We start from the raw sequence: 26,287 nt of genomic DNA on the forward strand, positions 1-26,287 counted from the left end.
CAGAGTGGCACAAATGGCATCATCATAGTAATCACACTAGAGACTTTCAGGGAGCAAAACAATATAAAATAATTCAAATCTTTCTACTGAGGAAAGAAAAAAAAAGAGTTAATTGAATAAAGTACTTCAGAGGATTGTAGCCCACTTATGTTTTCATTTAAATACACATTAAGATTTTTCTAAAAAGGCCAAAGACAGTTTTTGTAACGCCACATATGGATGTCGGCAGCATATGTAAAATGGAGAGAGAACAGTTCATTCTCGTTAGGTTTAGTGCTGTATTTTTCTAGGTAAGATCAGCTGTAATAGTGGTATTTCATTGTGATTTTGAACCATTAATTTGCTCAATAAAAAGTGCTGGATTTTTAATAAATGGAAACCTCAGAATACATGCATGTTCATGGTCAAGTGCCAAGCATGATTTAAAGAAGGCTATTGTAAGTCTGCTTTTATTGTTCTTCATAGACCACCAGGATCAAACAGTGTGTGGCCTACAAAGCAATTAGGCATTTACAAAGGATTCTCTGCTGGAATAGTGTGCTCAGAAACAAAAGAAAATCCGGTTTGTAAATAGCAAATACTCAAGGCAGGGATCTGTGCTACAATTCTATGCTCTTTATAGTCCATAAAAATATACGAAGATTTATCATATGAAAATGAAAGTTGTTATTGAAATTTTCTTCAGGTAACATAAAAGTGGAAATTATGTACTTAATCATATTATTTTGTATAACGATGAATGCCTAGCCCTTGTGCCAGCTGATGGCAGCGAGAAAGTTTCATCTCCCTTCCTCACACTTTTCTCCAAGTTCCAAAGCCAGGCAAACAATCTGAAGCCCAAACCCCACTTTCCTCCTGTTCACCTGGGTGGCTGTACAGAGGAAGGCATGCTGTTCCTCCAAAGTCTGAACTAGCGCATGTCATTCTCCCTGTCACCCCTAGATTTGGTGGTCTTGGCTCTCCCTGTTCAGTAGCTGATGCATGGTCAGAGCAGGCACTGCAGAAGTCTCTTGCCCATTTTCCCTGCACAGCATTACCAGCCTCGCTGCACCCCTTGGGAGAACAGCTGTTGCCTGAACCAAGGGCAATATTCTGGTGTTACAGGAAGAAAATCAGACCTTTAATATAGGCTCTGAGGGTCGTGAAAAACTACTGAAGACACACTTTGCCTTAGGCATTGCTGGTACTAGCACCCTTATTCTTTATCACTGTACCCCAGCAGTGCTAAAGACAGTCTTGTGTCACTGAAAGAATTTCCCGATAAAGTGTTCTCAGCAACAGCAATGCAAGGAGCATCCAGATAAATCCATATACTCCTAATACCTTGTCAGGGACAGTGTTTAAGGTGACATCTGAGGGCTGTACAAAGTGGAACAAACCTTCACGAGAACTTGGACAGTCCATGCTTCCTATTACTCTCAGATAAATAAAGGAGCTTTATTATTTCATGTAAACAAAGACTTAAAAATACAAACTAAAGTAACAGCAATTCAAATCAAACTTCCAGTCTACCCAGCTGAGAATCTACTCCAGCGTACATATTATTTAAAGGTTATACCTATGTACAGGCTGAAAGGACTTTTAGGGTCAGAATACCTATTATTAACATACGATAGTTTAGCCGAATGGAATCAAACTGAAAAATACATGTGGCTTTAAATTATTTGTTTAAATTCCTCTGAATTTAACAGAAAATAAAAATTTAACAGGCAGAATTATAGCTGGTAAAAATCTGTACAGCTTTACTGATTTATATCAACTGGGGATCTGGTTGACACTATTGCATCAGGGAAAACATTCTGTGTTTTCTTGATTGCTATAACCGCTGTATTTTTTTATTATTTAAAAACAATTCCTCTCCCCTCCCCTCCCCTCCCCTCCCCTCCCCTCCCCTCCCCTCCCCTCCTCTCCTCTCCTCTCCCCTCCCCTCCCCTCCCCTCCCCTCCTCTCCTCTCCTCTCCTCTCCTCTCCTCTCCTCTCCTCTCCTCTCCTCTCCTCTCCTCTCCTCTCCTCTCCTCTCCTCTCCTCTCCTCTCCTCTCCTCTCCTCTCCTCCCCTCTCCTCCTTGTTGAAAATTTCCAGAAACACAAAATGCAACTTGTAAATAATTTTTGGCTTGGCAAGCTCTTATGTGCACTAACGGTTTACATATTGTTCTGATTAGGCAAGCTAAACATGGTACTAAATATGCAGACGTGTTTCAACTCATGATGACAGCTTGTATATGATTTACAGCACTGACTGCTAAAGGCAATTGTTCTGGTTCAATATTCCTATTTATTTATGCCAGCATTTTGCTGTAAACAAAACCATTTATGTATCAGATGGCTACTGACAAAGAGTTTTTTGAAAGCTCAGTCCCAACAAATGCCCAGACATATATCCACACTTTAACTAAGTATGCTGGCATTCTTTATACTTTTTTTGGGTTGAAATCAAACTGAAGAGAGAGGTTTCTATGGCAATTCAGAAGTTGTTTTTGTCTGATATGCTTTCCTCATAAACAGAAATTTAATGTCAATCCAGCAGACTGGTAATATCCCAAACATGCAAACAATGCAAATATGATGGGTAAGGAGTCTCCATAGTATAATTTACATAGGAATAGAAGTAATTTCCAAATATTTCCTTTAAGTCAGAATTAATATTATCATGAGAATTTTGTTTCCTTAGACTCACAGCAGATCTCAGCTATAATATTATTCTCTTACTACCTTTGCAGACCTATACATAAACAGACTGACAGTTGGTATGTCCTGGTGAAATAGGGTTACAGATGAAGTTCAAAAGCCTTATAATCTGCTGAAAAATCTCTAACTATGTGACCAGAAGGCAATATTCTGGTTTGCATAGGCAGAATAGGTAGTTTCCACTAACAATGTATGGCAATGAAAAACTCTACCTTAGTGAGAAAATTTGTGATACTTTCAGAAAATGGGATTAAAATAGCTCTCAAGCTGTCCATGGGTGTTGGATCCCAGACCTTTAGTGGTTGCACATGAACTGTTACACATAGTTTTTCCCATGCAAAGAAGTTACTACATGCACCTTTTTCCTTTTCTATGCTGTCAGTTGTGAAGTTTAACCCGTATTTCAATCAGAAGGTCACTGATGGATACCTGACCTGATCCTGCCAAACAAGTGGCAAGACTAACAACTCTACCAGTCCATATAGCAGTGAGTAAGCTACCAGCTTGAATCAGAAAGCACCAAGCTCTACCAAAGAGCAGCATGAGCAAACTGAAACCTCAGGAATTCATTTATCTGCATCAAAATATAAGGAAGTTTTTCCCTAGCCAATATTATTCTCTTTGAGCTTACTATTTGCAAACTCCTCTCTCCTCTTTTATATTACATGATGAAAACCTGTCTCCAGAGCCCACATATTCTCCACAGCATCTTGAGAGAGGTCGTTCCTCCCACTCTGGGTAAAATTACCTTCTAGTGGTGCATGGTGGCCTTCTCCTCAGAAGCCATCCTTGGCCACTGAATTTTCTGACAGTTGCGACCTTCCCCAGGAATCTCCAACAAAGCCATTGTGGGCTCTAACACCTTGCCAAAAAAATATCATAGTATAACAACTTGGCTAGTACTGCTGCTAAAGAACATCACCTATAAACCTCCCATGCTGACCATGTATTTTTTGTCCTACATGAATGTGAAAAAAAACCCACCCAAAACCCAAAACCCCACCTGCAAATCACAGGAGTAGGCTAATTGAAAGCTGTAGCTACTACTGACACCAGGTGAGGGGTCTGCAGAACAAGGACACTTCCGGAGATAATACAATCCTTTCCCATTTTCCTAATTTATAGTAATAGCCAAGCCAGACTCCAGGAAAAGATGAACTAAAAATATTGGGGTCATGGGTCTATTTAATGCAGCAGTTAACAGCAATGGATTTACGGGAGAAACTAAGGGGCACTATGGGTCATGAGCTGAAGAAAATGCTGCTCTCTCTGAATCACCATTACAGCTGTATCCAGCTCTGGCTAAGGATGTGGCAGCCCTTCCCCATCACTTACTAGACTGGGATGTTTTCCTGTTTAGGTGAGGCAAGGGCCCTCAGCATTAGCTGTCACTTTGCAGTCCCTACTTCAAAGCAGTATTGGGGCTGCTCTACCCCAGGAGATGGGTAGGAGCTACACAGCTTATTGGGCAGACACTTGTACTTAATGCATTTCTTACCCCTGATGCATGCCAAAGGCAGCATAGCCCAGTGGATACACTGCAAATCGGGAAAACTGGGTTCTGCATATGACCACTCTGTCTCTCTGGATTCATTCCCTCTCCCTTCAGTACAAATGAATAATGAATCTGGTCTTTCTTTCCCCTTCTGTAAGCCCTAGCAGTAATGACAGCCCTCAGGCTATAATGATCCATGTGGAACTACTGTAAAGGATGGAGAAATTAACTGCATTGAACGTCTACCAGGATTTCAATACAAAAATGGCCTCCTTATGCTGAAGGACAGGATGAAGAAGTTTTCTTAACCCACCTTCCTCCTACATAATGGAAAGACATTTGCAGCCACTGGGCTCAGAGGACTGTGCAGCCTTCTCAGCCTTCCAGGATTTACACTAGTCAGGGAAGGAAGGACTTACCTCTCCACACTGAGTCAAGAAGATGCTCACTGCTTGCAGGAGAGCTCTGTTTAGCAATCTTGCTCTGTGACAGGCTACTGGGTTTTACTCCCAGCATTGCCCTCTCTGACTTCAAAAACCTACTTCTTTCTTCACTTCAACAACAATTTAAACACACAAATTGGCAGCTGCACAGTTGCCATTCCCCTCTGCAGAGGTAAAACAACGGTCTCTCATCAGGTGCCAGCAGTTTCATTAAAGCAGGCCAATAGTCTCACAACATGTATCCACCTACCTTAGTATAGTTGGGCTGACTGGCTCTGCATAAACCATGTAGTAGGAGTATCATGGTCCAAAGTTTGGTCTGTTAAACATTTAAACAACATAATTATACTAAGAATTATGACTGCATGATTTTGTACTAGCTTGCACCTGCATGGCTTTATGTGTTTAGGCAAACTGAGTGCCAAGAGGCAAAGCTGGGAAGGTAACATTCTACACCCACTCTGGAAAGGTGGGGACAGTGAGGGAGGTGGAAATGAAAAATCAGGCCCTTTAAAATCTTTAGGAGAAAGATTTTTTGTTACTGAACAAGTAATCTGGAATCATAAAAGGAATACTGAGAATATCTTTGCTTTTTAAGATACTGAATGTGATCTCATTGGACTGTAAATGAGCAGTAACTCCACTGAGGTTTCCAGCTGCACTGCAGTGAAAGTAGTGTAAGTGAAATCAGAATCTGGACCTACACTATCATTTTAACAATCCCAATAAGATATTGTGAGGAGTATGTATTCATGCTGTAACTTCACAGTTTGTTAGTAGGAAATAGGTTTCAGATTGAATTCTTTGGGCACAGCCTGAATGGTGTGATTATGGCCCCATAATATTTCCTTAGAGTGCTTTCTTGCTCAATTCACAGTAATTTTTGCTACAGTATCCTTTTCCATAACATTCTGGCTTTTTTTCATCTCCTAATTTTGGCCTGGTTGTATCACCCTACTGCTACCAATTCAAACCCTTTTTGTTTTCACCTGCTGTTGCACAGTGCCTACATCTCTGTTAAACTGGGGAATCTTCTCCCTTATTCTGACTTCCTTCAGCATGAAGTTCTTTATGAAGTTCAGCATTATGTTCTTCTTTACCTCCTACATGCAACTCCCTCTGCTAAGAAGTTGCTCTCCACCTGTGTTCCTCCACTGTCCTTGGAAATTGGAAAATTCTTTCTATCCCATGGATATTTATACTGCCTTCAGGCTGATACCCATGTTCTTTGCTGTACTTTCTTCAAACATGGTTTGCCTTGTTTATGGGAATGGGATTCTGCTTGCATTTCGTTAAGTTTTCTTCATATCTTTTGCTTTTATTAATCAGTACGGAACTTTAGATAAGTTGGACAATGTTGTTTTCCATCTGTGTAGCAAGTGTAAGGAAAGCCACATCCTACAAGAATGTAAAACTGTAAGAACATGGTAAACAAAGAAGTTTCCTGGTTTTGTTTTCTTGGTAATAAGGTTACAACAAAAAAGATGATTACCACAGTTAATATCCCATTTTTTTATTAAAAGAAAATGCATGGCAAAGTGGAAGTAGTTATACACTAGAACTTTACTGTCAACTCATATGGAAAAACATGCCTTTTCTTTTTTTTCTTTTTTTCTTTTTTTTTTTTTTTTTTTTTTTCCCCAAAAAGAGGTAGAAATGACTGTAAGAGGGTTCACATTTGCAATTACGGGATCTAAGTATATACCAGCTCCTAGGTGTCCTCAAGAGAGTTTGAAGTATCATGCTGTCTGTCTCTCAATAGTAAGGCACTTTTTAGCATAGCATATTGTTTTATCTGGCCAAATTTTCAACCTTTTGGTAGCCAAGGTGAAAGCTCAAACTTCTTTGCTAAAGTACATCCATTGTGTATTAAAATATCCAGGATGATTCATTCAGTCAACCCAACATCTCCTCATCAGCAGGAGAACAAGCTAAGGAGGCATTATATCTTTCTCTAGCACCCCACTTAAAAGCGAGGCATTCCAATCTGAAAGGCAGAATTGTTCCTCTGAGTAAAATACTTTCCGAGCGCAGGGGAGGGAAAGCTGTAACGAGAGAGACCTCTAGTGGCAGCACCACCTCGCCCTGCCCGGGAAGGGCCTTTTTGTGCGCGCTCCGCACTTCACTTCCCCGCACCCCTGCGCACCCCTCCGCAGCGCCGGCCCGCTGCCGCGCCCCGCAGCGCCCGGCGCTCGCCCCTGTGCGGAGGGCCGCGGTTCCCCGCGGAGCTGCCCGCCGGCGCCTTGCTCCTGCCGGGGGACGGTTCGGCTAAACGGGCACAAACGCCTTTCTCTCAGTTGCAGGCTTTAATTTGCCGTCTGACACAGCAGTGCACAGGGAGACGCGATATTAAAAATGAAAATCTTGCTATAAATCCCAGGTGACCTTTTTTTTTTTTTTCAAAATATAAAATATTTCAAGGTTCAGAAAATGGGTTTTGTTTTACTGCTCCTGTTTGTTGAGCCCTCTTAGAATTGCTTAGGTGAGTAATTTGGAAAAACACATGGTTCGGTGACACAATTTATGTTTTTACTAACAAGAGTCTACCCTCTGCTGTCACACCTTAATAATTCGGTGTATTAATGTCCTCTTACTTCACTTGTTTATGGGAAGCATCTTGTTTATTTTTTAAAATTTCTATTTCATCTTAGCAGCCCAAAGGGCAACTATTTGTCTCAAGTCACTTGCAGCTACAATCCCTATTCAAAGCCTAATCTCACAAAGTCTTTTTTCTTCCTGCATGTAATGTAACTGCAAGTGATCCGTTGGTATCACAGCTGTTAACAGAGTTGTGTCCATGGGACAGCTCAACCATCATGCCCAATACAAAGAGTCTGCACAGTTAGGCCCAAAGTGTGTGAAATCTAGCAAAAAGAATAACAATAATCAGGGCTATTTTTTATTTTAATAAGCAGATTCAAAATACGCAGGGGCAGAGAGAGGGGAGACATGCAGTGTGTATTAAGTGCAGGTTATCAAAAAGAAACTGTCTCTGGATTATGTACAGTTTCACTTGACTGAAGCTTCATGGAAGATTAAGCTTCTTTTGTTCTCTGTGCTGTTTCACATAGATCAGTTGACGATGTGCAGAATAATTTTAACCACATATTAAACAGTGGTTAATCTAGATAAGGAGATGAGCAAATATGAATAGCGAAAAGTGTTTTTAGTGTTAATGCTAATTAGAGATGGAACAAGCCGTTCATCAGAAATTTAAACTCTTTGTGCAGGGTTCTCAAAAATATATGTATGAAGAGAAGACCTGTTTACTATCGCAATGTTTACCAGCCAGTCTCCTGTGTGGTACACAAAATTTATAAAGCAATCAATCAATCAGTCCTCTCTGATTTATGGAGAATAATAGCACTGAGGTGACTGACTTCTGGAACTGCTGCAGACACGGAAAATAAAATAGGTAGAAAGTGTTAAAATCCAGGACACTGTGTCAAATAGTTGCAAGTATTAAGCTAGTTGGGTAGCATTTTTATCAGGAGAGGGAGGTGGACTTGCAGGGGTTCTGCAGAATATAAAAATAACACATTGTATTCTCCTTAAATTATGGCGTTTCCAAAATATTACACTTCAGACTTTTGCTGGCCCCACAGGAGACCTTTTCAGTGCCTTTTCTCTTGTAAAGATTTAATTGATCTCTTTTGAGGTTACGAGAGATCTAATATTTTGCAGATCTATTTTTATTTTCAGCTTTTGCCTTAATCCCCTTCATATACCTTTAATTTCTTCATTTGAATTAATTAAGCTCTCCTCAGATATGTGAAGATGATGAGATTTCTCGACCCCATTCATCACACAGGTTATTCACAGTTCTTTCAGGAATTTTACCAACAGTTCTCAGCAATTTGCCAAGGAAACCTCTTTGTTACTCACATGTGCGTATTTGAGCAAACCCATGAACTGGACAACCAACACTTCAGAATTTGCAGTGGGAGAATTTACCTTTTTTCAATAGACTCTAATTGCATAAAATTTGTTCATATAGCTTTGTTTTCTAGGTGACAATAGGACATCACCTGGGAAAGGAGTAAGTACATAATAGCTTAAGTAAGCAATGACATTATTAAAAAAGGGAGAAAAAGCTTGATTCTGTCTGAATTTACCTTTGGTTTTCTTTTTACTTTCTTTTACTTTTTGTTTCTGTTTTCTTTTTGGAAGAAAAAAGATAAGTTAATGGTACAGTTTATGTGCTGTATTATCTCCTCTCAGCCTCCTGCTTTTGTGCTCCGATCACATTTAGTCTTACATACTGCATCTTCGGTTATCCTTCTTCATCCTTCAGATGTTTATTGCATGAAAACAAGCCTTATCAATCAGTTCTTTGAATATATTGCTGATGGCAGTAGAACTATGGGGTGTACTTAATATACTTGAGGAATAACTCCATCATCTTTGCCTCATCATCTCTGCTCAGATCGGTGTCTGGGCTACTTTTCCCCTGTAGGTGGACTCCTCTCTAAATATTATTTAGACTATTGCTGGAGGTGATCTGCTGCAGGAATGTATTTGGCACTGCGATCTTTGTGCATAAAATATGTGCTGATCTTTTAAACATTAAAAGATTCATTGCTGTTTCTGCAAAAAGGTAAAAAATGTAAAGTGTACCATATTAGGAAGGAGTAGGAAGAAAATGGTTGACCAAATGTAATTTACCCATCATTCCTATAAAGAGAGACACATGGTTTCATTTTTATTATTGAAATTGTATTATTGATTTAGGACAAGTTGGCACAGTAAAACCATTTTGTATGCAGTCATCCAATATTCCCTCCCTTTCTTTTTAATCCTCAAATGTACCTAGCAAGTTCAAAGATTGTTTTCTTGATCCCAAACTACAGGATCCTCTCATTGTGACATTTTTTCCTCATTTTTTATTTTTAATATTCTGATAATACAAACAGATAGAACTTTGTAAATTTAAAATGTCAGAGAAGTCTTTTCCCTACTTTTTGAGTATGCTTTTCTTAAATGTCTGTAGAGGCAAAGAAACTCTGGTCCTACATCGCTTGAAAGAGAGGAATATTATTAGGGTATAGTTTTTGTTGGCAATTAGGTTAACTGTGTACATCATGGTTGTCAGGGAAAACACCTAAGAAACATTTTTATCCCTTTTATCAAAACTTTTATCCCTACTACGAACCACCAGACACAAATATTCCAGTGTAAATGTGAAAGAATATCTCAGTAATCACTGAATTTATTTACTGTGCATCTAAATTTCTCTTTAAACATCTCTTTAAACATCTGGGCAAATCTCTGCTTGTCTGCCCAGTTCTGTATGTTCTTCATATGCTTGCACCATAGTAGTGAGACATTTCCTTGCAAGATATCTGTAGCTGCTCTGTTTCTGAGGCTATTGTTCAACTTCACTACATCCTCTTCAGTGCTTGACTCAAGTGAACCTGTTTTTCTTTGCACTGGAGTCCACTATTGGAGGGTCCTGCTATGAAACCTGAAGGGTGACAACCAACGACTGAGTTGTGCTTGCATCTCACATTGCTGTAGCTGCTTTGCAAACAATGTTACGCTTACACACACAGTTTCTTTTCATGAACATACACATAACTATCAGAGTCCTGGTAGTCCTCTGTCACTCAGGATCACATCCTGTCAAAACCCATGTCCCCTTCCACTTAACCCACCAGTGCCAATTTAGCATATATTTTTATTGCACATCTAAAATGTACCGGGTGTGCCTGGATAAGAAGACCATACACAGTAGTTCAAAGAGCAGAGCTCTGGGGGTTCTTGTGAGATGTATGAAACCCTAATGGCAGTTGATCTGAAAGAGGACCCTGATCTGGGGTCATCTGTTGCCAAAGAAGCTAGACTGCTCTTACCACTAGGCTATTTTCTAGTGTTGAGTTTTTTTAATAGTATCTCCCAATTTAAACTGTTTCATATCCTGTTAAAACCAAAACCAAATAAACAACAAAAAAAATCCGAACCCCAAAGCAATTGGGAAAAGATCGATGTCTTATTAAAAAAGTGCTCATCAGTGACATGGATGGAAGAAGTTCTAAGCCTGATATTATACAAGACAAAACAAGTATTTCAAAGCCAGTTCTCCTACCTCTGGGTGATTGCCTCAACCGCTCTTGCTGAGGAATGCTTGGTGGTTAAGTCTTGTTCTGAATTTTCATCTAAATGTCACTAGTGCCTCATGCCAAGGAAAAATTAATGGCTGTAAGAAGAATAAAATAAAGCGCATCACTCAGGCACACACAGAAGAGTAGTTGTTCTGCCCTTTTTCTGGCATTTTCCTCTGGTGTTGGTCAGTTGGTTTCTGGTTCTCTACCCTGAGATACTTAATTCCCCCTCGTCTTGTTACAGTGAGTTTGAGCTAGAGGTTCTGTACACCTTGTTGAAAAGCCTGGTGCTGGGTGTCAAACCCAGAGGTGCCCCAGGATGCTGGGGAGGGAGAGACTGACAGATACAGGACACCCTGCAATGAGTGAATCTGGGGTCGTAGAGATAAATTTGTTCAGTTTCTAGCTATGGTTTGCAATAAATGATGTGGGGAGGCAAATTGAAAGGTGCCAGAGGAAGAGGAGAAAGGCCATTCAATGAGAATGACCAAATAGTGACAGCTGATAAAGACTTTCTAGTTCAGGTCAACATATCCCATAAAATGGAAAGATATGACAAACTTATTACTGCACAGGGGTGCAGTGAGCACCATGACTTTATTTCCTTACTTTCTTGATTTATCATGACAAATGACATTACAGAGCTGGTGTCTGAGCTCCAGAATACAAAAATAAACAGAATAGAACTAGGAAGAAAATAAGAACATGGATCACAAACATTAGATCAAAGACTGAAGAGCTATTTTTTTTCTAATGGATTTCTTTATTAATGCCATTCCTTAATATCTATATGAATAGCTTTTTGTTCATAAACTAGGGAGTGTCTGATTAATAACTTTCCTAATTCAATATGGGAGCAGGATCAACATCATTATATCTTGGCAAACAACCACTGCCATCAAAGAAATTCTTTAAGGGTGAAGTACAATGTGTGTGAACAGACAGTTGGCTGAAATATGTTATGACAATCCATATAAAAATTGGGAATTACAAATACCTCTGCAGAAAACAGGACTGTGAAATAATTCCCAAATGAACAAAAGCTAGGAACACTTTTGTGCCAATTAAGTTATGTGATTGGTTCTAATATATATTATCATTTTTCCCAGGTAGCTTTAAAAGTATGAAAAGATGAACAAAATGACCGTTTCATAATAACATATTTCCTTAGCATGATGGATAACATTTATTATTTATTTCATAAAATACTTCATTAACTCAGTGAATGATTCCATGTTCCAAAAATAACATTTCCTAGGGTTGAAGTCTTTCAGACAAAGGTTCTGAGAACAAAAGTGAGAGCAGGTACATTGAAAGTAGGAGAGAAAATCAAAGAGAGGGGTGGTGAATACAAGCAGTAATGCAGGATGGTCTCCCACAACAGGTCCTGCCGGATCTATGAGCTGTTGCCTTCACCCTAATGCTTTACCTGCCGGGCAGTCCCTGCCAGGGTTTCTCAGTGCAAGGGTGCAGATGTGCCTTGGGGTGGGCTCCTCTTAATTATTTTTTTAGTATTAGGAAGTATTTTTTGCCTTAGCTCGAAGACTCTACTTAGGCAACCCTGTCAACATCTGGGCTTTTTCTTGATTTCTACAGACTTTTGGAAATATTGAAGAATTCATAGATTGCTTATACAGGTATATTTAAAAATTCATATATTCTTCTGAATTTTAAAGCATCACCTCGAATAACAAAACCCAAAATTATTTGTAAATATGTAGTGTATATTTTCATTGAAACTTAGAAGCTTTGATCATACATACTTTCAAAATTTTGAAGATATTTTCCCTAAATATCAAAGGAGCATTTCTGATTTTAACCAAATGTATTTTCTGTAACACTTTCTAAATTTAAATACACTTTATAATCCATTTGAAGTGTGATGAGCATAAGTCTAAGTAGAATTTGATGTCATAACCAATTTTGGTTGGTTCATAAACAGTCCTGCTCATGAAGAGGATGATACAGACAAGTAAAATGCTGTATTCAAAACATGAGCAATCCAAAATCTGCCTTCCATATTGACCCACAGAAACAAGTTCTGCTCTGAGATCCATAGAGAGAAAATGGCCACTTGTCATATTACAATCATGAGTATTTCTTATTTTTCAGCCATTACTGAACATGTTTAAGAATCTCATGAGCTGTTTTGGCAGATACTTATTGATGCATTTTAAATCTTTTGTTAGCTATAGTCTTTAGTCATTTTAGTACATTGAGAACTAATCTCCAAGTCTGTCAGTCTCATTTTGCATTACAAATCATTTGTAGTTTTATAACTGTCATTTCCAAGGACATCTGGAAAAGATGGATTTATGAAAGGTTATCATGCATTCTAAGGAGGCCGGGAATTAGCATGACTTTGTAAAGGTTCTTGTAAATTGAGCAGCAGCCATCACTGGCAATAAGCTGTTTTCTGCTCTAGTCAAGTATCTTTATTTAAATATTAAGAAAGAGGTGTGACCTTTGGCCTCAAAGATCACGATGATAGAGCAATAGCACAATCTATTAGCTGTCAATGAAGTATTATGGCCCTGTCTCTCTCAAGACACCTATTTGTGGACAGTGTTATAATAACCCTTCCATTAGGCATCCCCAAGGCAAATAACCTTGGCTTTAACAGAGTCAGTTTAAAATTCCTTGGAGTAACATTAAGAGAATATCTGGTTTGTGTCAGTTTAGGATCAACTACCAGCATTAGTCCCGTTCTGTAAATTGTAAGTAGCTGTGGATTTATTAGAATTTTTTATACATGCCCACAGGTAAATATTAAATACAAAGGATGTGAAAACTCATATTACTTTCTACTTCCTACACGGAATATATATAGATTAATGGACACCTGACAGGTCTGAGCATTTTAAAACAGAATCCTTTTTCTACTGTATACTTTTCATTTCATTTGTTGATGGAAATTACACAGTGCCACTAAAATTAAATTGCATCCAAAAAAAAGAGAAATAAATAAAATAAAACAGTAAATGCAATAAAAAGTAGTCTAGATAACATTCCTATAAGTTGGTATGTTGTCTTACATAAGTAGTTAGTTACAGCTACAATAGGATTAGGGGACTATCTAAAAGCCGAGAAATTTTCACACGCTGTCTTGTTTGTCTCCATTGCATTTCCTGCTCTTCAGGTATCAGTATATTTAATACTCAAAGGTAAGTCCAAAACCAAGTATTTTTAAACTTGTGGGATGTTCAAAACAAGTCTTTTCTTCAGGTCTCTGTTGTTTAGACAAAATAAACCTGATTATGCTTCCCTAATATCAGCTGAACTTCTTTGAAAGCTACAAGTTTCCCTACATATGTAAAACCAGCTAAGGTTGGGTTTTACACTACCTGCAAGAGAACAGCTCTAAAGCCACCTTTCGTCAGAGGTAGCAATCAAGGTCAAACTCCATTTAAATTACTTTGAAAAATCAGAGGTATCCACAAGTATTAAAAATAACCTACTAAAAATCCTATTAACATTTCAGTATTTTGGCCGGTATATACTGGATATGGTGTTTCTTCTGAATCCAGCTTTAATGTCCAATACAAATGGCTTTTGTTGCTGAAACACAGCAAATAATTGACTGTGCTTGCTCTTGTGAAATCAGAAGTTTATCTGGTTCTGCAAGTACAGCTTCTATACAGCTTTATTTTCTGTTGATTTTTAGCAATAGTAGATCATTCCTTAGGCAGGAATAAAAGCATTTGTGTGGTGGGAGACTACAGGAGCTGTCCCCCAGTGAGGTTCAGTGCCTCCACACCGCCTCCCTGTCCCAGAAGGGCTTTGATGGAACCAAGGCAGAGATGGATCCCCTCCAGCCACTGCCCCCAGGACTCCTCTGCTCAAGGAAGGTTTACACATTGCAGAGGAAGAAAGCACCTGAATTAAAATAACTCAGTGCTAAATTGGCCAGTTCTCTCTGCTTAGTTTTGAAGAGTCCCCTTTCCACCCCCTCACCACCTGCAGTTCTTGACCTCCTTAGGGGGTTTTATAGGAAGAAGACAAATAAAGGGAAAAAAAGCTGTGGAGGCAATAGTTTACCATGCTGTGATCCATCTCCTAATGGGTGCATTGGGATTTATCCCCTCATCTAAGGAAGGCAGAAGAGAAAACTTCTGCCTGGGTCAAGACTGGAAATATTCAAAACTGCCAGTGTAGATTCACACTACAGCCAAGACTACCTGGCTCTCGTACAAATGCCCTGGGCAACATCGGCTGCAGGACCAATGTTTTCAGCTAGGGAGTTCTGTTGTCCCCTAGCAGTCCTGGCACAGCAGCCAGCTTCTGGCAAGAGAAAGAAGCTCCTGAGTAAGACTGGAGAATGCCAAAATTTTGCAGCAGCTGTTTTGGCCCTGGTGTTCTCAGAGTTAGAAGCTGTGGGTCAAAAAAGTACAGCATAATGAAAGATGGCCTCACTTTTCTTGTGATCCTGACAAGTTTATTTCAAACCAGTGCTAGGAAACTCCACATAGTTTCAAGCAAACAATTAAATTGAGGATTACAGTAGTTGTTTTCAAGTGTTCAGTTCTCACATATTGCATACTGTGAAGGCAACATTTGCTCCCAATAAAGGGCACTTGACTTTTGGTTCATTCTCCCTTTAGCACTCCTCTTACATTGATATTGGATAGAAAGCCATTTTCTTTCATAGGGTGATACATGGCAGAATCTAGGATGTAATTTAAGGGGCTCTATTGATATCATAAATTACAAGAAGTCTGCTGAAGCAGTTTATGAATAGCAGTAAAAATCTGAAACTGAATTACATCATTAGAATCATGTACCACATACATGTATTATTATTTATAATACAGACCTAAGTGTCCCTGTATTTTATAGACAGGGAAGATACTGTAGGATCTTGTGCTAAATAGGAATAGGAATTCCACAGCCTCTTGATAGTAGATGTGCTGCAATAATGGAATAGAGAAGTGATGCTTGTGAAGTTACTTCAGAAAGGAGGAAAGAAACCCAGGTCTCCAAGCATGGTAAAATGGAATATCACTGCAATGCTTTCTACAACATCAGTTCCTTGTGACACTCTGAGTAACAGCTCCACATACAAGCAGGTTGAATATGAGGAGGACACTGAGGATCTTAATTATTTTGGTACAAGGAATCTGTGTCCATATTTCAGAGTACATATATAAATACAATTTGGGCAATAGCTGTCAATCAGATCACTGTCTCTGTGCTTTTAAATTCTATGGATGGTACCAGAATCTAGCACAAGCACTTTAACAATACAGTTAAGCAAAGACAGAAAGAATAATAAGAAAGCTATAGTCTCACAGAAGCAGTCCATGAACGGTCCCAAATCACGTGCTCTCAGTTCACTTAAGACCTGAGTTCCCCAAAACAAAGTAATGCATGGCCTGTATTCAGACTCCAGACATCTGTTTCAGGAAATGGTCTTTGAACGGGAAAGACCAAATAAGCACATTTTTGTGAATATTTTCATGCCTTGCTACACTGGCAAAATAAGACATGAGGAAGATAGCTACAGTAATACCTGTATTTTTTATGGGCCTATCAAAAGGATAATTTTGTAAGTTCAAGCATAAGAACTTGTATTTAGAAAAAAAGTCCTCAGTAAAGCCAACAGGCCCTTGACATAAAGTCTGCTTCCACCACCAAGAATATCAAGAGCAAGCCATGTGCACCTCCTGGTGTTACTGAAAGTGCCTGGAGCCAACAGCCACCCAGTTTGGGATTTCAGGGGCCTAAGGGAATCAAACATCTATTTCTTACTGGATTTCAATATACTGAGCATCAAAACTAAGGTGGTTCCTCTAAAATGGTAAGGCTTAAAGGGCATATAAGTTAATTTTATTCCAACACTTGGTAACACTGAGGATCAAGATATGTGGAAAATCATTTCTGGCCTGTTAAATAACCACATAATTACTTGTTATCAGTAGTACTGTTTCACAGCTACCAACCTGTTAAACCACTGACTGATCTGCCAGGTTCAGCTGGTCTCTGACAAGCAGGAGGAGCTGACGCTTCTCACACCTGCACCAGATTCTGGAGGAAGAGGAGCAGTAAGGAAGGAAGGGAAGGATATTTGTGTTTTATCTTCCAAAAATCGGCACAGTTGAAAGGGGAAAGAATGATGTGAGAGAGGTGAGTGAGGAGAGGTACTCATGATGTACTCCACTGGAAGATGCAACTACCCTGAAATAAGCTCCTTTCTTTCTCTGCAGGAAGAGACAGGTTCTTCCAGACCACAGTCCAGTATTCCCCTGCCTGCTTTTCAGGCGGACATTTGCCCTTGAGCAGAGATCTTCTTTCTGGTGCACCAGATCCCGTTTGTGAAATTTTGGGATCAAGAATGTACCTTCTTTTGTTTTCCATGCTCCTTACGAAGCAGGCTCAACCTCAGTTGGTTCAGGCTTTGCTTTCACTTGCCCAGTGGATGCTCTATCCACTGCAAAAGAGCAAATCTAGTGTAATTTAGAGTGTACATTCCCAAACGGAGACAATGTCTCTTGAGTGTTTATTGAAGAAGTCAGTCCTCTGGTCCATGCTTACAGTTGACCATGCTTACTTTACTTTGTAGTAAGACTAAATTGCTTTGTGTCAGTTTGTTTTTATAGCAAGCTGGCTGTGTATATTAGCTGTCCTGCAGTAGAAACTGTTTCCTAGTGGAAATGATGTAGCAGCATTTCTGCAATGACCTTGGGTATTCACTTTGCTTTCCAAATGGCTCTGTAGCAATGCAGGATTTTCTCTTGGTGAGGTTCCTTTTCCTAATAATGAGGAAAAGTGCCTATGCCACAGATCAACTAATTGATAAAAAGCCATTATAATAAGAATTTTTAATGTTATCATTTTATGTTTTTAAAAGACACATTTCCTTTAACTCTGCCTACTCTTGGGAGAGTAAGTAAAATACTTAGCTAATGGATTTTTTCCAAATTCTCTATATTAAACTTAAATAATTTGGAATCATATGGTGACTGAAGGCAAGTCTGTTACAGGCAAATACAATGTACAAATGCATGCTTATGTAAAATGCTTTAAAAAAAAAATCCCCAAACTCCTGTTAACCACCATTCACAAAATTAATGTTCTCACAGGGTTTGTAGTAGGGAGAGCTCTTGGCCTTGACTACCCTCTTGCTTAAACCCCCTCAGGCTCTCTGGAAGGAAGCCTGGGAGGTCTGCAGAGATCAAGCACATTGCCAGATCCTTGCTTGCTATCATCGGCAACCAGATTGTGTTGCGGTTACATTGTTTTGCACTTACGTATCCTGAACCTGTTAGATGTGAGCAGGGTTGTAAGGTGACCCTGCTCTGGATTTGAGAAGACCTGTGCCAGCTCTGAGGAAAAAATCCAGGTGGAAAGTGAGACTGGGGAAGAGATGGGAGGATAGGGCTCACCACCAGAGGCTTCATTCATTTTACTCTGCCAACAGTGGGACTGGTTGCAGAAAAGAGCAATTGCCATCACTGCCATCTGTGTTGCACAGACACAGAGTCCTGGGACATCCCTGGGGTATCACTGGGGGTGACTCAGGACACATAAATGTTATGGACTTGAATTCCAGAGGCCTGAAAGAGAAAGTAAATTTCTAATCCAATAAATAATTTTTTTAAATGCAAAAGCACTTTGGGAATGGCTTCTCTTTTGCAAACACAACGCTCATCTAGAAATGTTTATGTTTTGATTCTAGAAAATTATAGATATAGTATCACTTGAATCAAGGCATTTCACAGAAAACACTGCTTATTGCTTGCTTTCACACAGAGGGAAGTTTCCAACTTTAATGTATTTGCTAACTGCAGCAATCTGTGATGTAAATTTCTGGATAACCTAGCACCAAAAAAAAAAAAAAAAAGGTGAAAATTAACATCTTAAGTCCCACCTAGAAATCAAAGGAAAAAGGATCTTAAGCCTCGGGGGGTCTAGGTGCTGATGTAAGGACTGCTAGGTTTTCCTAGAAAGTAAGATGATTAGGATAACTGGCCATCCAAATCCTTTGAGATCTACTCTGCTATACTGCTGTAAAATAGGGAAGTAAAATTAAGTCATGAAATTTTCTGAGGAAACTACATGGCAGGTAGGGATGCCATGCCATGCTAAAGTGCATGAATGAAATGAATGTATTAGCCATGATTTTAGCACTTTAGTACACATACGTAGGTACAGGGATCTTATCTGGGGGAAAAATGTGGTATGGAAGCTATCTGAGATGATATATCTCAGTGACATTTGAAAAAATACTGGTTCTTTCTTATGATTTGGGGCATTTCCCCTTCTTATACAAAGTGTTGTCTGTCGAACTCATAAGCATATGAATCTCTTTGACTACGCTATTGTTCAATCTGCCTGTTCATAACTCAGTCTCTTATTCCATTATAATGCTTGAATGATTCACATGCAATGTTTCCAATCCACTTTTCCTATCTTGTGAAACTTTTTAACGAAATGTTAGCATTTGCAGGCACCAGATGTTTTGACATAAGGAGAAGCAATATGTAAATTTTAATCCATGCTAGGAACAATAGCCTGGAGGCACCTTTTTCTTATTACATGAATCATATACTTAACCACAATGTGGTGGATTATATCAAAATCATCACCACCCTGAATATAGAACACTTGTCTTGTGGTTGCCAATTAATGAAACTGATATATATTTAACTTGATGGGTACCAGTGATTTAACCAATAAGCCTTAGCATACTTCACTGTTGCAGCCTCCTTTATAATTAGACTTTTAGTCTGATTATTATCACAACTTCATACATTTTCCTCTAATATCCCATTGGTTGTCAGTACAAATGATGCCGACATTAAATCTGTTTGTGTGTCAGTTGTAAATACTACTTTTAATCAAGCATGGTATCACATAGTACTTTTCTAATCTCAGAAATAACTTTTGATTTGATTTTCTGATGATGTTTATTTAAACATTAAGTGTCTAAGTCTGTTACAAGCTGAGCATTGCCTTTCTTCAAAGTGAACTGAGGGCTCTCAGTCCCTCACAAAGGATCTGAGTAGCTTTTATGATCAAATCCTAAGTACACAATAAATATGCAAAAAAGCAAAGCTTCTTTCCATGGCTAATCAATGAACTTTAAATAATATTTATAATAATTTTCTGTTTTAATACTGATAGGGGTGTCTTAATGATTTGAAGGAATAAATAGCCTGGAGAACATCTTTGCTATAAATAGAATGTTTATCTGATGTACACAAACAATGAGCACTATTTTACATGAAACAATGAACTATTACAAAACTATAACTGAAATATATATTACTACTCAACTTTTGCATCATTTCATGCACAGAAAGCACCAAATATCTTCTAAAGAAAGCAGCACTTTTGATATTAAGAATTCAAAATGCAATCTGAATCCTTACTTAATTCATTAAGAGTATCTTTTAGTGCCACATGCTACCTAATTATCAGCTTTAAAAAATGGTTTACATCTTAAAATACAATATTCTGTTTATGCTAGATTATCTGGGGAACATCTAGTACATTAAACGGTTTTTGTAGAGCTTCTTAGTGATTTAACTGATATCATCATGCCTGCTAGCAATTCTGCAACATTCTGAAAACACTTTCCATAAATCAAAGCCTTAGCAGCAGGAATAAGCAGATGGCAGGAGACCATATTAAAGAATGTATCAATTATTTTTATTAATGGGAGGCTACTGGATCATGATGTATCATAATGGACTAAATGTTTAGCAGTTGTGAAGTGTTTTGTCTGTTAGGCATCTCAGATGTTCTTAGCGGATGTTATTATATTGTCTTGTGATGGCACTCTTTGAGGGACTGGATAGTGAAGTTTCACAAGGGATATATAAAGATATTTTAATTTCAGTCCTTTAATTGTATTCATATAATAAGCATAAAATACCAGCATGTATAAAATGTAGTTTTAAAAAGATTGCATGTACAGTGAGTAATAAAGTACATTCTGTCTGCATACATTGACTTAGAAAACAAGATACTGTATGGTTAACAATGACAAATAGCAATTATAAAAATATTCTACAGTCTCATAATAGTAATGTAAATGCCTTTACTTATCTAAGAGACTTAACGTAATTTTAAATTACAATAATTTTACATCCTCCATTCATATATACAGCCCTATTAAAGTCAAAAGGTATTATAATAACAATGTTCTTATTAAGATTAAATGACTGAATTATATTTAGTTATTTTACTACATAAAGCAACTGTGTTCCTGTTTGTTAAAACTGTTTGCACTTACTATAGCTTTTCACACTATTCATGCTATGCGCAACAAAATAATTTAGGTTTCTGTTCTTAGTAGAGTATCTATATCCATTTCATGAATTAAACAGGATGTTAATATTTCAACTCCCTTTCCTTTTGTGTAATTATCAGTTTGCTGATTTTGTGTATTCTGTAGGAATATGTCCACCAGCTTTGAACAGCTGCTACTGAAAACAAGCAAGAACTCCTAATTTAATACATCTTGACAAAAATAGCCAGTTCCCCTCACCCCCTGCTCTGCTTGATGTGAAACTCTATAAATCTTTACATTCTTTTCTAGGCCCAGAGCCACGGACATATTATGTATCTCTTTCATGAGATTTCATTCAACATATCTCTGTAGGAAATAGCTAGAAAATATATTTTGGTTGCACCATGTCTTAGTCCAATACTCACATGGTCAGCAGAGAAATTCTGTCTGAGGAAGGATGTCAGGATTTGTCCTTGTGGTCACGAGATCCCTTTCCTCTGTACAAGTCAATAGGACCATGCTTTGCTCTGCTCTGCTCTAACCGTTCCCTCAGCTTCACAGCAGCCTCACCAAAACTGGGGTGGAAGAGGGAGTGTTTACTCCGGAAAACCTGGGATGTGGTTATGTCCTCTCCTAAATACCTTCAGTAGTGCCTATTAATCCCCAGAATATCCTCGATTCCTGTCTCTTGGCACCCTGTACTACTGTTTAATTTCAAGGGTGATACTGTAATACATGTTATAGTTATTAGCTAAAAAAATAATTATGAAGACTTTCTAGTAGAAAAAATGTGATAGTAGTGAAACAACACTGCCATAATATACATCTACAGGTATGGACACATTTAGAGTTTTGGGCAAGGGAGTTGGGGATTCTGAGTGAGTGAAGACAGCTTGAATGTGTTTAATGATGATGCAATATGGTGTATTGCAAAAGGAGCATTCACTATCTTCTGTTAAGTTTCTCATGCGGGAAGAAGAAAAAAAATCTGGTACTTCAGACTGAAGCAATTGTCAGAAGAATGAAAATCAACTTTAAGAAATTTAATGGATGCACTATAATGTTTTTTTAGAACAGTGCTTATAAAAGTGATGAAATTCAGGATGTTATTTAAAGTCAATATAGTTCAGAAGTATGGTCTAACTCCTATGTAAAAGTTCAATGGGAAAATCATGTAATACATTCATATTTAATTTCTTTTTCTCCATTATGAGCAATCCACACTGGTGTATTTAAAACTAATGTAGTAGAAACTGCAGTACAAGGACAAATGGCATTTGATACCAACCAAGTATCTCTTCCTTTCATCACATGAAATGGACAATACACATCCTACTCCAGACATAACATGGGCATAAATGTTACTTTTAATTCATCATATTTTGTATTCAAATGCCAATATTATCTAGTCTTTATCAAAACTGTGACAAAGTGTTTCTCTTTTAATTACTCTAATTTATAGAAGCACTCCAATTAAAATGACGATCAGTCCTATGTTCAATTACCTTTGGTTAATACTCATTTGTCTTTCCATTCCTTTCCTCCATGCTACAAAAAAAAAAAAAAAAAAAAAGACCAGAACACTGTTTGTTGTTGTTATTATTTTTAACCATGCAGTGTAAGCATATCATATCCTCTTCTTAGGGTCAGGTGTGTGCTGGCCTGTCTGGGAACCCACGCATATGCAACAAGATCGATTCTGCTCTGTTCAGCTTACTTCCAAGTGCTCATAGAAATCCTTGAATTTCCTAAAAACATGACTATTCTTGTGAAATTGGGTATTCCATCATCTTTTATAGCCATCCAGATGTAATTTATTATCCCACTACTAACTCTCCAATTAAGAAACTATCATGACACTATATCTATCTGAGTTGGTCAGGAATGGGATCAGCAAACCCCACAAGGACTGTGAGAAGGACCCAGATACCAATGACAGAAGAGGCAATAGGAAGAAACAATTGCTCTGTTCTTGGATAATATATTTAAATACATTTAAAATTTTCATGCAAACAAAAATCCACTTTAATCTTTTTACTGTTTCCAATCCTGTGACACTTGTGAGGAGTGAGGCAGGCTCAGTGACAGCAAAATTAATATACACTTTTGAAACATATTTTGAATTGTTAGAGAACTCCCTAATGTAATCTTTTGGCTTTGTCTGAGGAGGAGCTATGAAGAACCTGTGCCAGCTTATTTTCCTATGTATTAATATTACAATTAGAATGATTGCACTTAATGTCCTCCCAGAATACACATCATTCTCCAGAATCTCACTATGTATAGAAATGATATGTCTTCTATCTGCCCTCTAACTGCCAAACCTTTACTGAGTCATCAAAACACATTTTCTGAACGCCTCCTCCTAGAAAGTTAGCAGTATTACTTATGCGAAGCAGTGCATCACATCAACACTTCTGAATGTCCCCTTCAGTTTGAAAAGTCTTTCTTTTCAACTTTCTGTAGTGAATCCAAAGCCAAATTTGAAATTAATTTATCTTTGTTTCCAGATCAAAAGCATGTATGGATAGAGTCCCTTTCAAAAAACCTTACTGTGCTGTCAAAGGACACTGAGAGCGTTGTCCAGAAGCACACTGTTGTGCCTCTGAATTCTGATTTCTTCTACACAAAAAAGGACACAGTTTGAATATTCTTGGAATAAGCAGCTGACATAGCACTGTTACCAGTACTGCTTATTTTAAATTGTGCTAATTGTAACACAGAGTATCTTTGTTGGGTCTTATACATCCATACAGTCTTTCCGCTGAAATGTCTTACCTTTTTCTGAGTTTGTCTGAGTCTCTATCATTATGTTAGTTTCCATTTTCCTTCTGTATCATTAAAATATATATTAAAAGTCTGTTCTTTTTCTACAAATGAAATTGTTAAAAAATGGAATTTCATGAAAAGCTTAATGGATTTTCCCCTTTTAAAGAGAAGCCTACACAGTTTAAATTTCATGTTCACTTCACTTGTGCGAAAGCATTACCATCTGTTTTTTACAGATTTTAAATCCTGTAACATCTCTACAGTTCCCAGCTTAAATAGTTCCTTGTTTCACATTTTGTAGACTTTTTAGTTATAACGAAAAAAAAAAAAAAAAAAAAAAAGAAAGAAATTAACAAATGACTAATGTTTATAGCAGAGAAAAGTCAGTGCAGATTGAAGAGTTTGAATACACTTTTGTAACATGGGTATTCCTTTTGTGGTAATCATTTTCATAGTGTTGTAAAAAGTCATGGAATGATAGTAAAAATGTTCCCAGTGAAGAAAGATATGTGCAAATGTCAGCTGTGAATGGAGGGTGTGAATTTGGGGCAAAGTGATATGAGTTTATGTCCATCTCATTTTCCTGTGAAGTAAGGACTTATTTAAACCTTTGCCATGTAGTAACTTATCTTCACAGTGGCTCTCCTTATTCATATTTAAAATAAGCACAAACACCATGCTTATGTTCATCTCAGTCTTTTAGCAGTTGATTTAGAGAAGTATGAAACCCTTTCCATTTTTATAAATCATCTCCATCATCTGTGCTAAAGCTGCTTCTCCTGCTGCTCTCTTTTGATGCGACCGGAGACGTGGAGGACAACAGTGGGTCTGTTCCAAATGGTGACACTGTGTCATTCAGTAGAATTTCCTCTAGCCGTTGCTCTTCTTTTAAAGCTGCACTGAAGGACAAATCCGTGAAGTGTGAAAGTGGATCTGAAAAGGCTGTAGATCCATTGCAAACATCAGAACTTGGTCCATGTGTCAGAGGCATTTGTTGAGAGTAGTCGACAGAGTTCTCCTCTGGATAAGACTGTTGCTTGATGACCTGTGCAGCTAAATCCACAACACTGACTGAAGACATGACTGGAAGGCCATGTGCACGAGCCTGGATCTCTAGTTCCTGACATTTCAAACAAAAACAATTAGATAATGACTTTAAAAGACAAAACAGTGTCTTCAGAACTATTCCAATAAGTATACAGATTGTACATGCAAATTAATTATACCTTTTGTCCAGTTGTGAGACTACATTTTAAAATATTCAATTGTTAATCTATGAAAATATGCCACTCAAGTGGTTTTCTTTTTATTTACCCTCCTGTTAAGCAACTGTCCTGCAGAAACATAAGAGGCAGGACAGCCTCTCTAAAACCATTGCATACTGAACCCAGTAAAGGTGACAGAAAGATGTTGCAACTTTCGAGTTTGTTACCAACTGTTATCCAGAGAAACAGAAGATACTTTACTTGATGATGCTTATGTTATACAGATATATGTGTGAATCACCATATAGAAGATGACTGATTTTATATCTGTCTGTCTGTCTATCTATCTCATCTTCATATGTGGCTGTATTCAAATCTTGCATTTCAAGCCATGCAGAGCTATATTCTGTTGCTTCATGTCACAAAAAGGTATAACATGGCACACTGTGCCCAAGGAAGTGTAACATGTGGAATGGTTATAAAGGGAAAATTAAAATACTGAAAGAAATTTTGTGTCTAGTATTGATTTTTGGATGTAGGGATATACTTTTTTGCTTCTTTTTTTGCCTTTCTCTGGCTCTAACACATACATAAGGAAACTGTTTGTACAAATACTTCATTAACTTTCCATGTATTCCTTTATGTAAATTCTAATTATCAAAGAAATTTCCTAGAAATCTAAAAACCACCCCATCCTCAATATACAACAATAAATAGGGAAAGTCAATTAATTTCTAATAAATATCATTTGGCAAAAATTATATAGATTAATAAAATTTGATGAGGGATAAATACTGAGGAAGCTTTGTAGTTCATGGTGACGCTCTTACACAAACCTGAATTCGGAGTAGAAGTCTTCTGTTAGCATGCTCTAATTTCTTCTGCCTGTGTTCTAATTCTCTGGCTCTCTGTTGTTCTTTTTGTAGCCACTTGATGTACTCCACTGATGCTTTTAAAATAGTTCCTTTGTTCCAGCGCATATCACTGCAGAATGTAGAGATAACCTTTTCACAATTGTGCATGTCAGCAGAATTCATAAGAACTTACAAAATCTTTTACATTAATATGAAATAATGATTTACATGACTATTATTCACTCTTAGATATTATTGCTTCTGAATGGAAATTTTAATAGAATAGTTAAGAAGCCCTTATATAGTAAAATTAATCCCAGAATGAAAATAAGTGTCAAAAGAAAGTAATAAAGTGACTTTTTGTGGGAGAGCTAAATGCAATATCATGATTCTACCATTACAGTTTTTATATTTTTAGTGAAAATTGCTTTTATTATTAACTCTAAGATTAAAATCTATGTGCAGTATTTCTGCATTAATGAACTAGGAAATATACA

The 26,287-nt window shown here is 37.8% G+C and overlaps 1 protein-coding gene across 1 annotated transcript in view; it reads right to left on the minus strand.

Moving 5' to 3' along the window:
* Positions 1-24,470: 24,470 nt before the first annotated feature.
* TFEC (transcription factor EC) overlaps positions 24,471-26,287 on the minus strand; it is a 41,115-nt gene continuing 39,298 nt past the window's right edge. The window contains exons 7-8 of the mRNA XM_074901678.1: positions 25,773-25,920; positions 24,471-24,851 (exon numbers count right to left, since the gene is read on the minus strand). Of these exons, the coding sequence (XP_074757779.1) occupies positions 24,471-24,851; positions 25,773-25,920 (529 nt within the window). The remainder of the gene's footprint in view (positions 24,852-25,772; positions 25,921-26,287) is intronic.

This window comes from Athene noctua, chromosome 3 (genome assembly GCF_965140245.1).
Source record: "Athene noctua chromosome 3, bAthNoc1.hap1.1, whole genome shotgun sequence".
Taxonomy (NCBI): domain Eukaryota; kingdom Metazoa; phylum Chordata; class Aves; order Strigiformes; family Strigidae; genus Athene; species Athene noctua.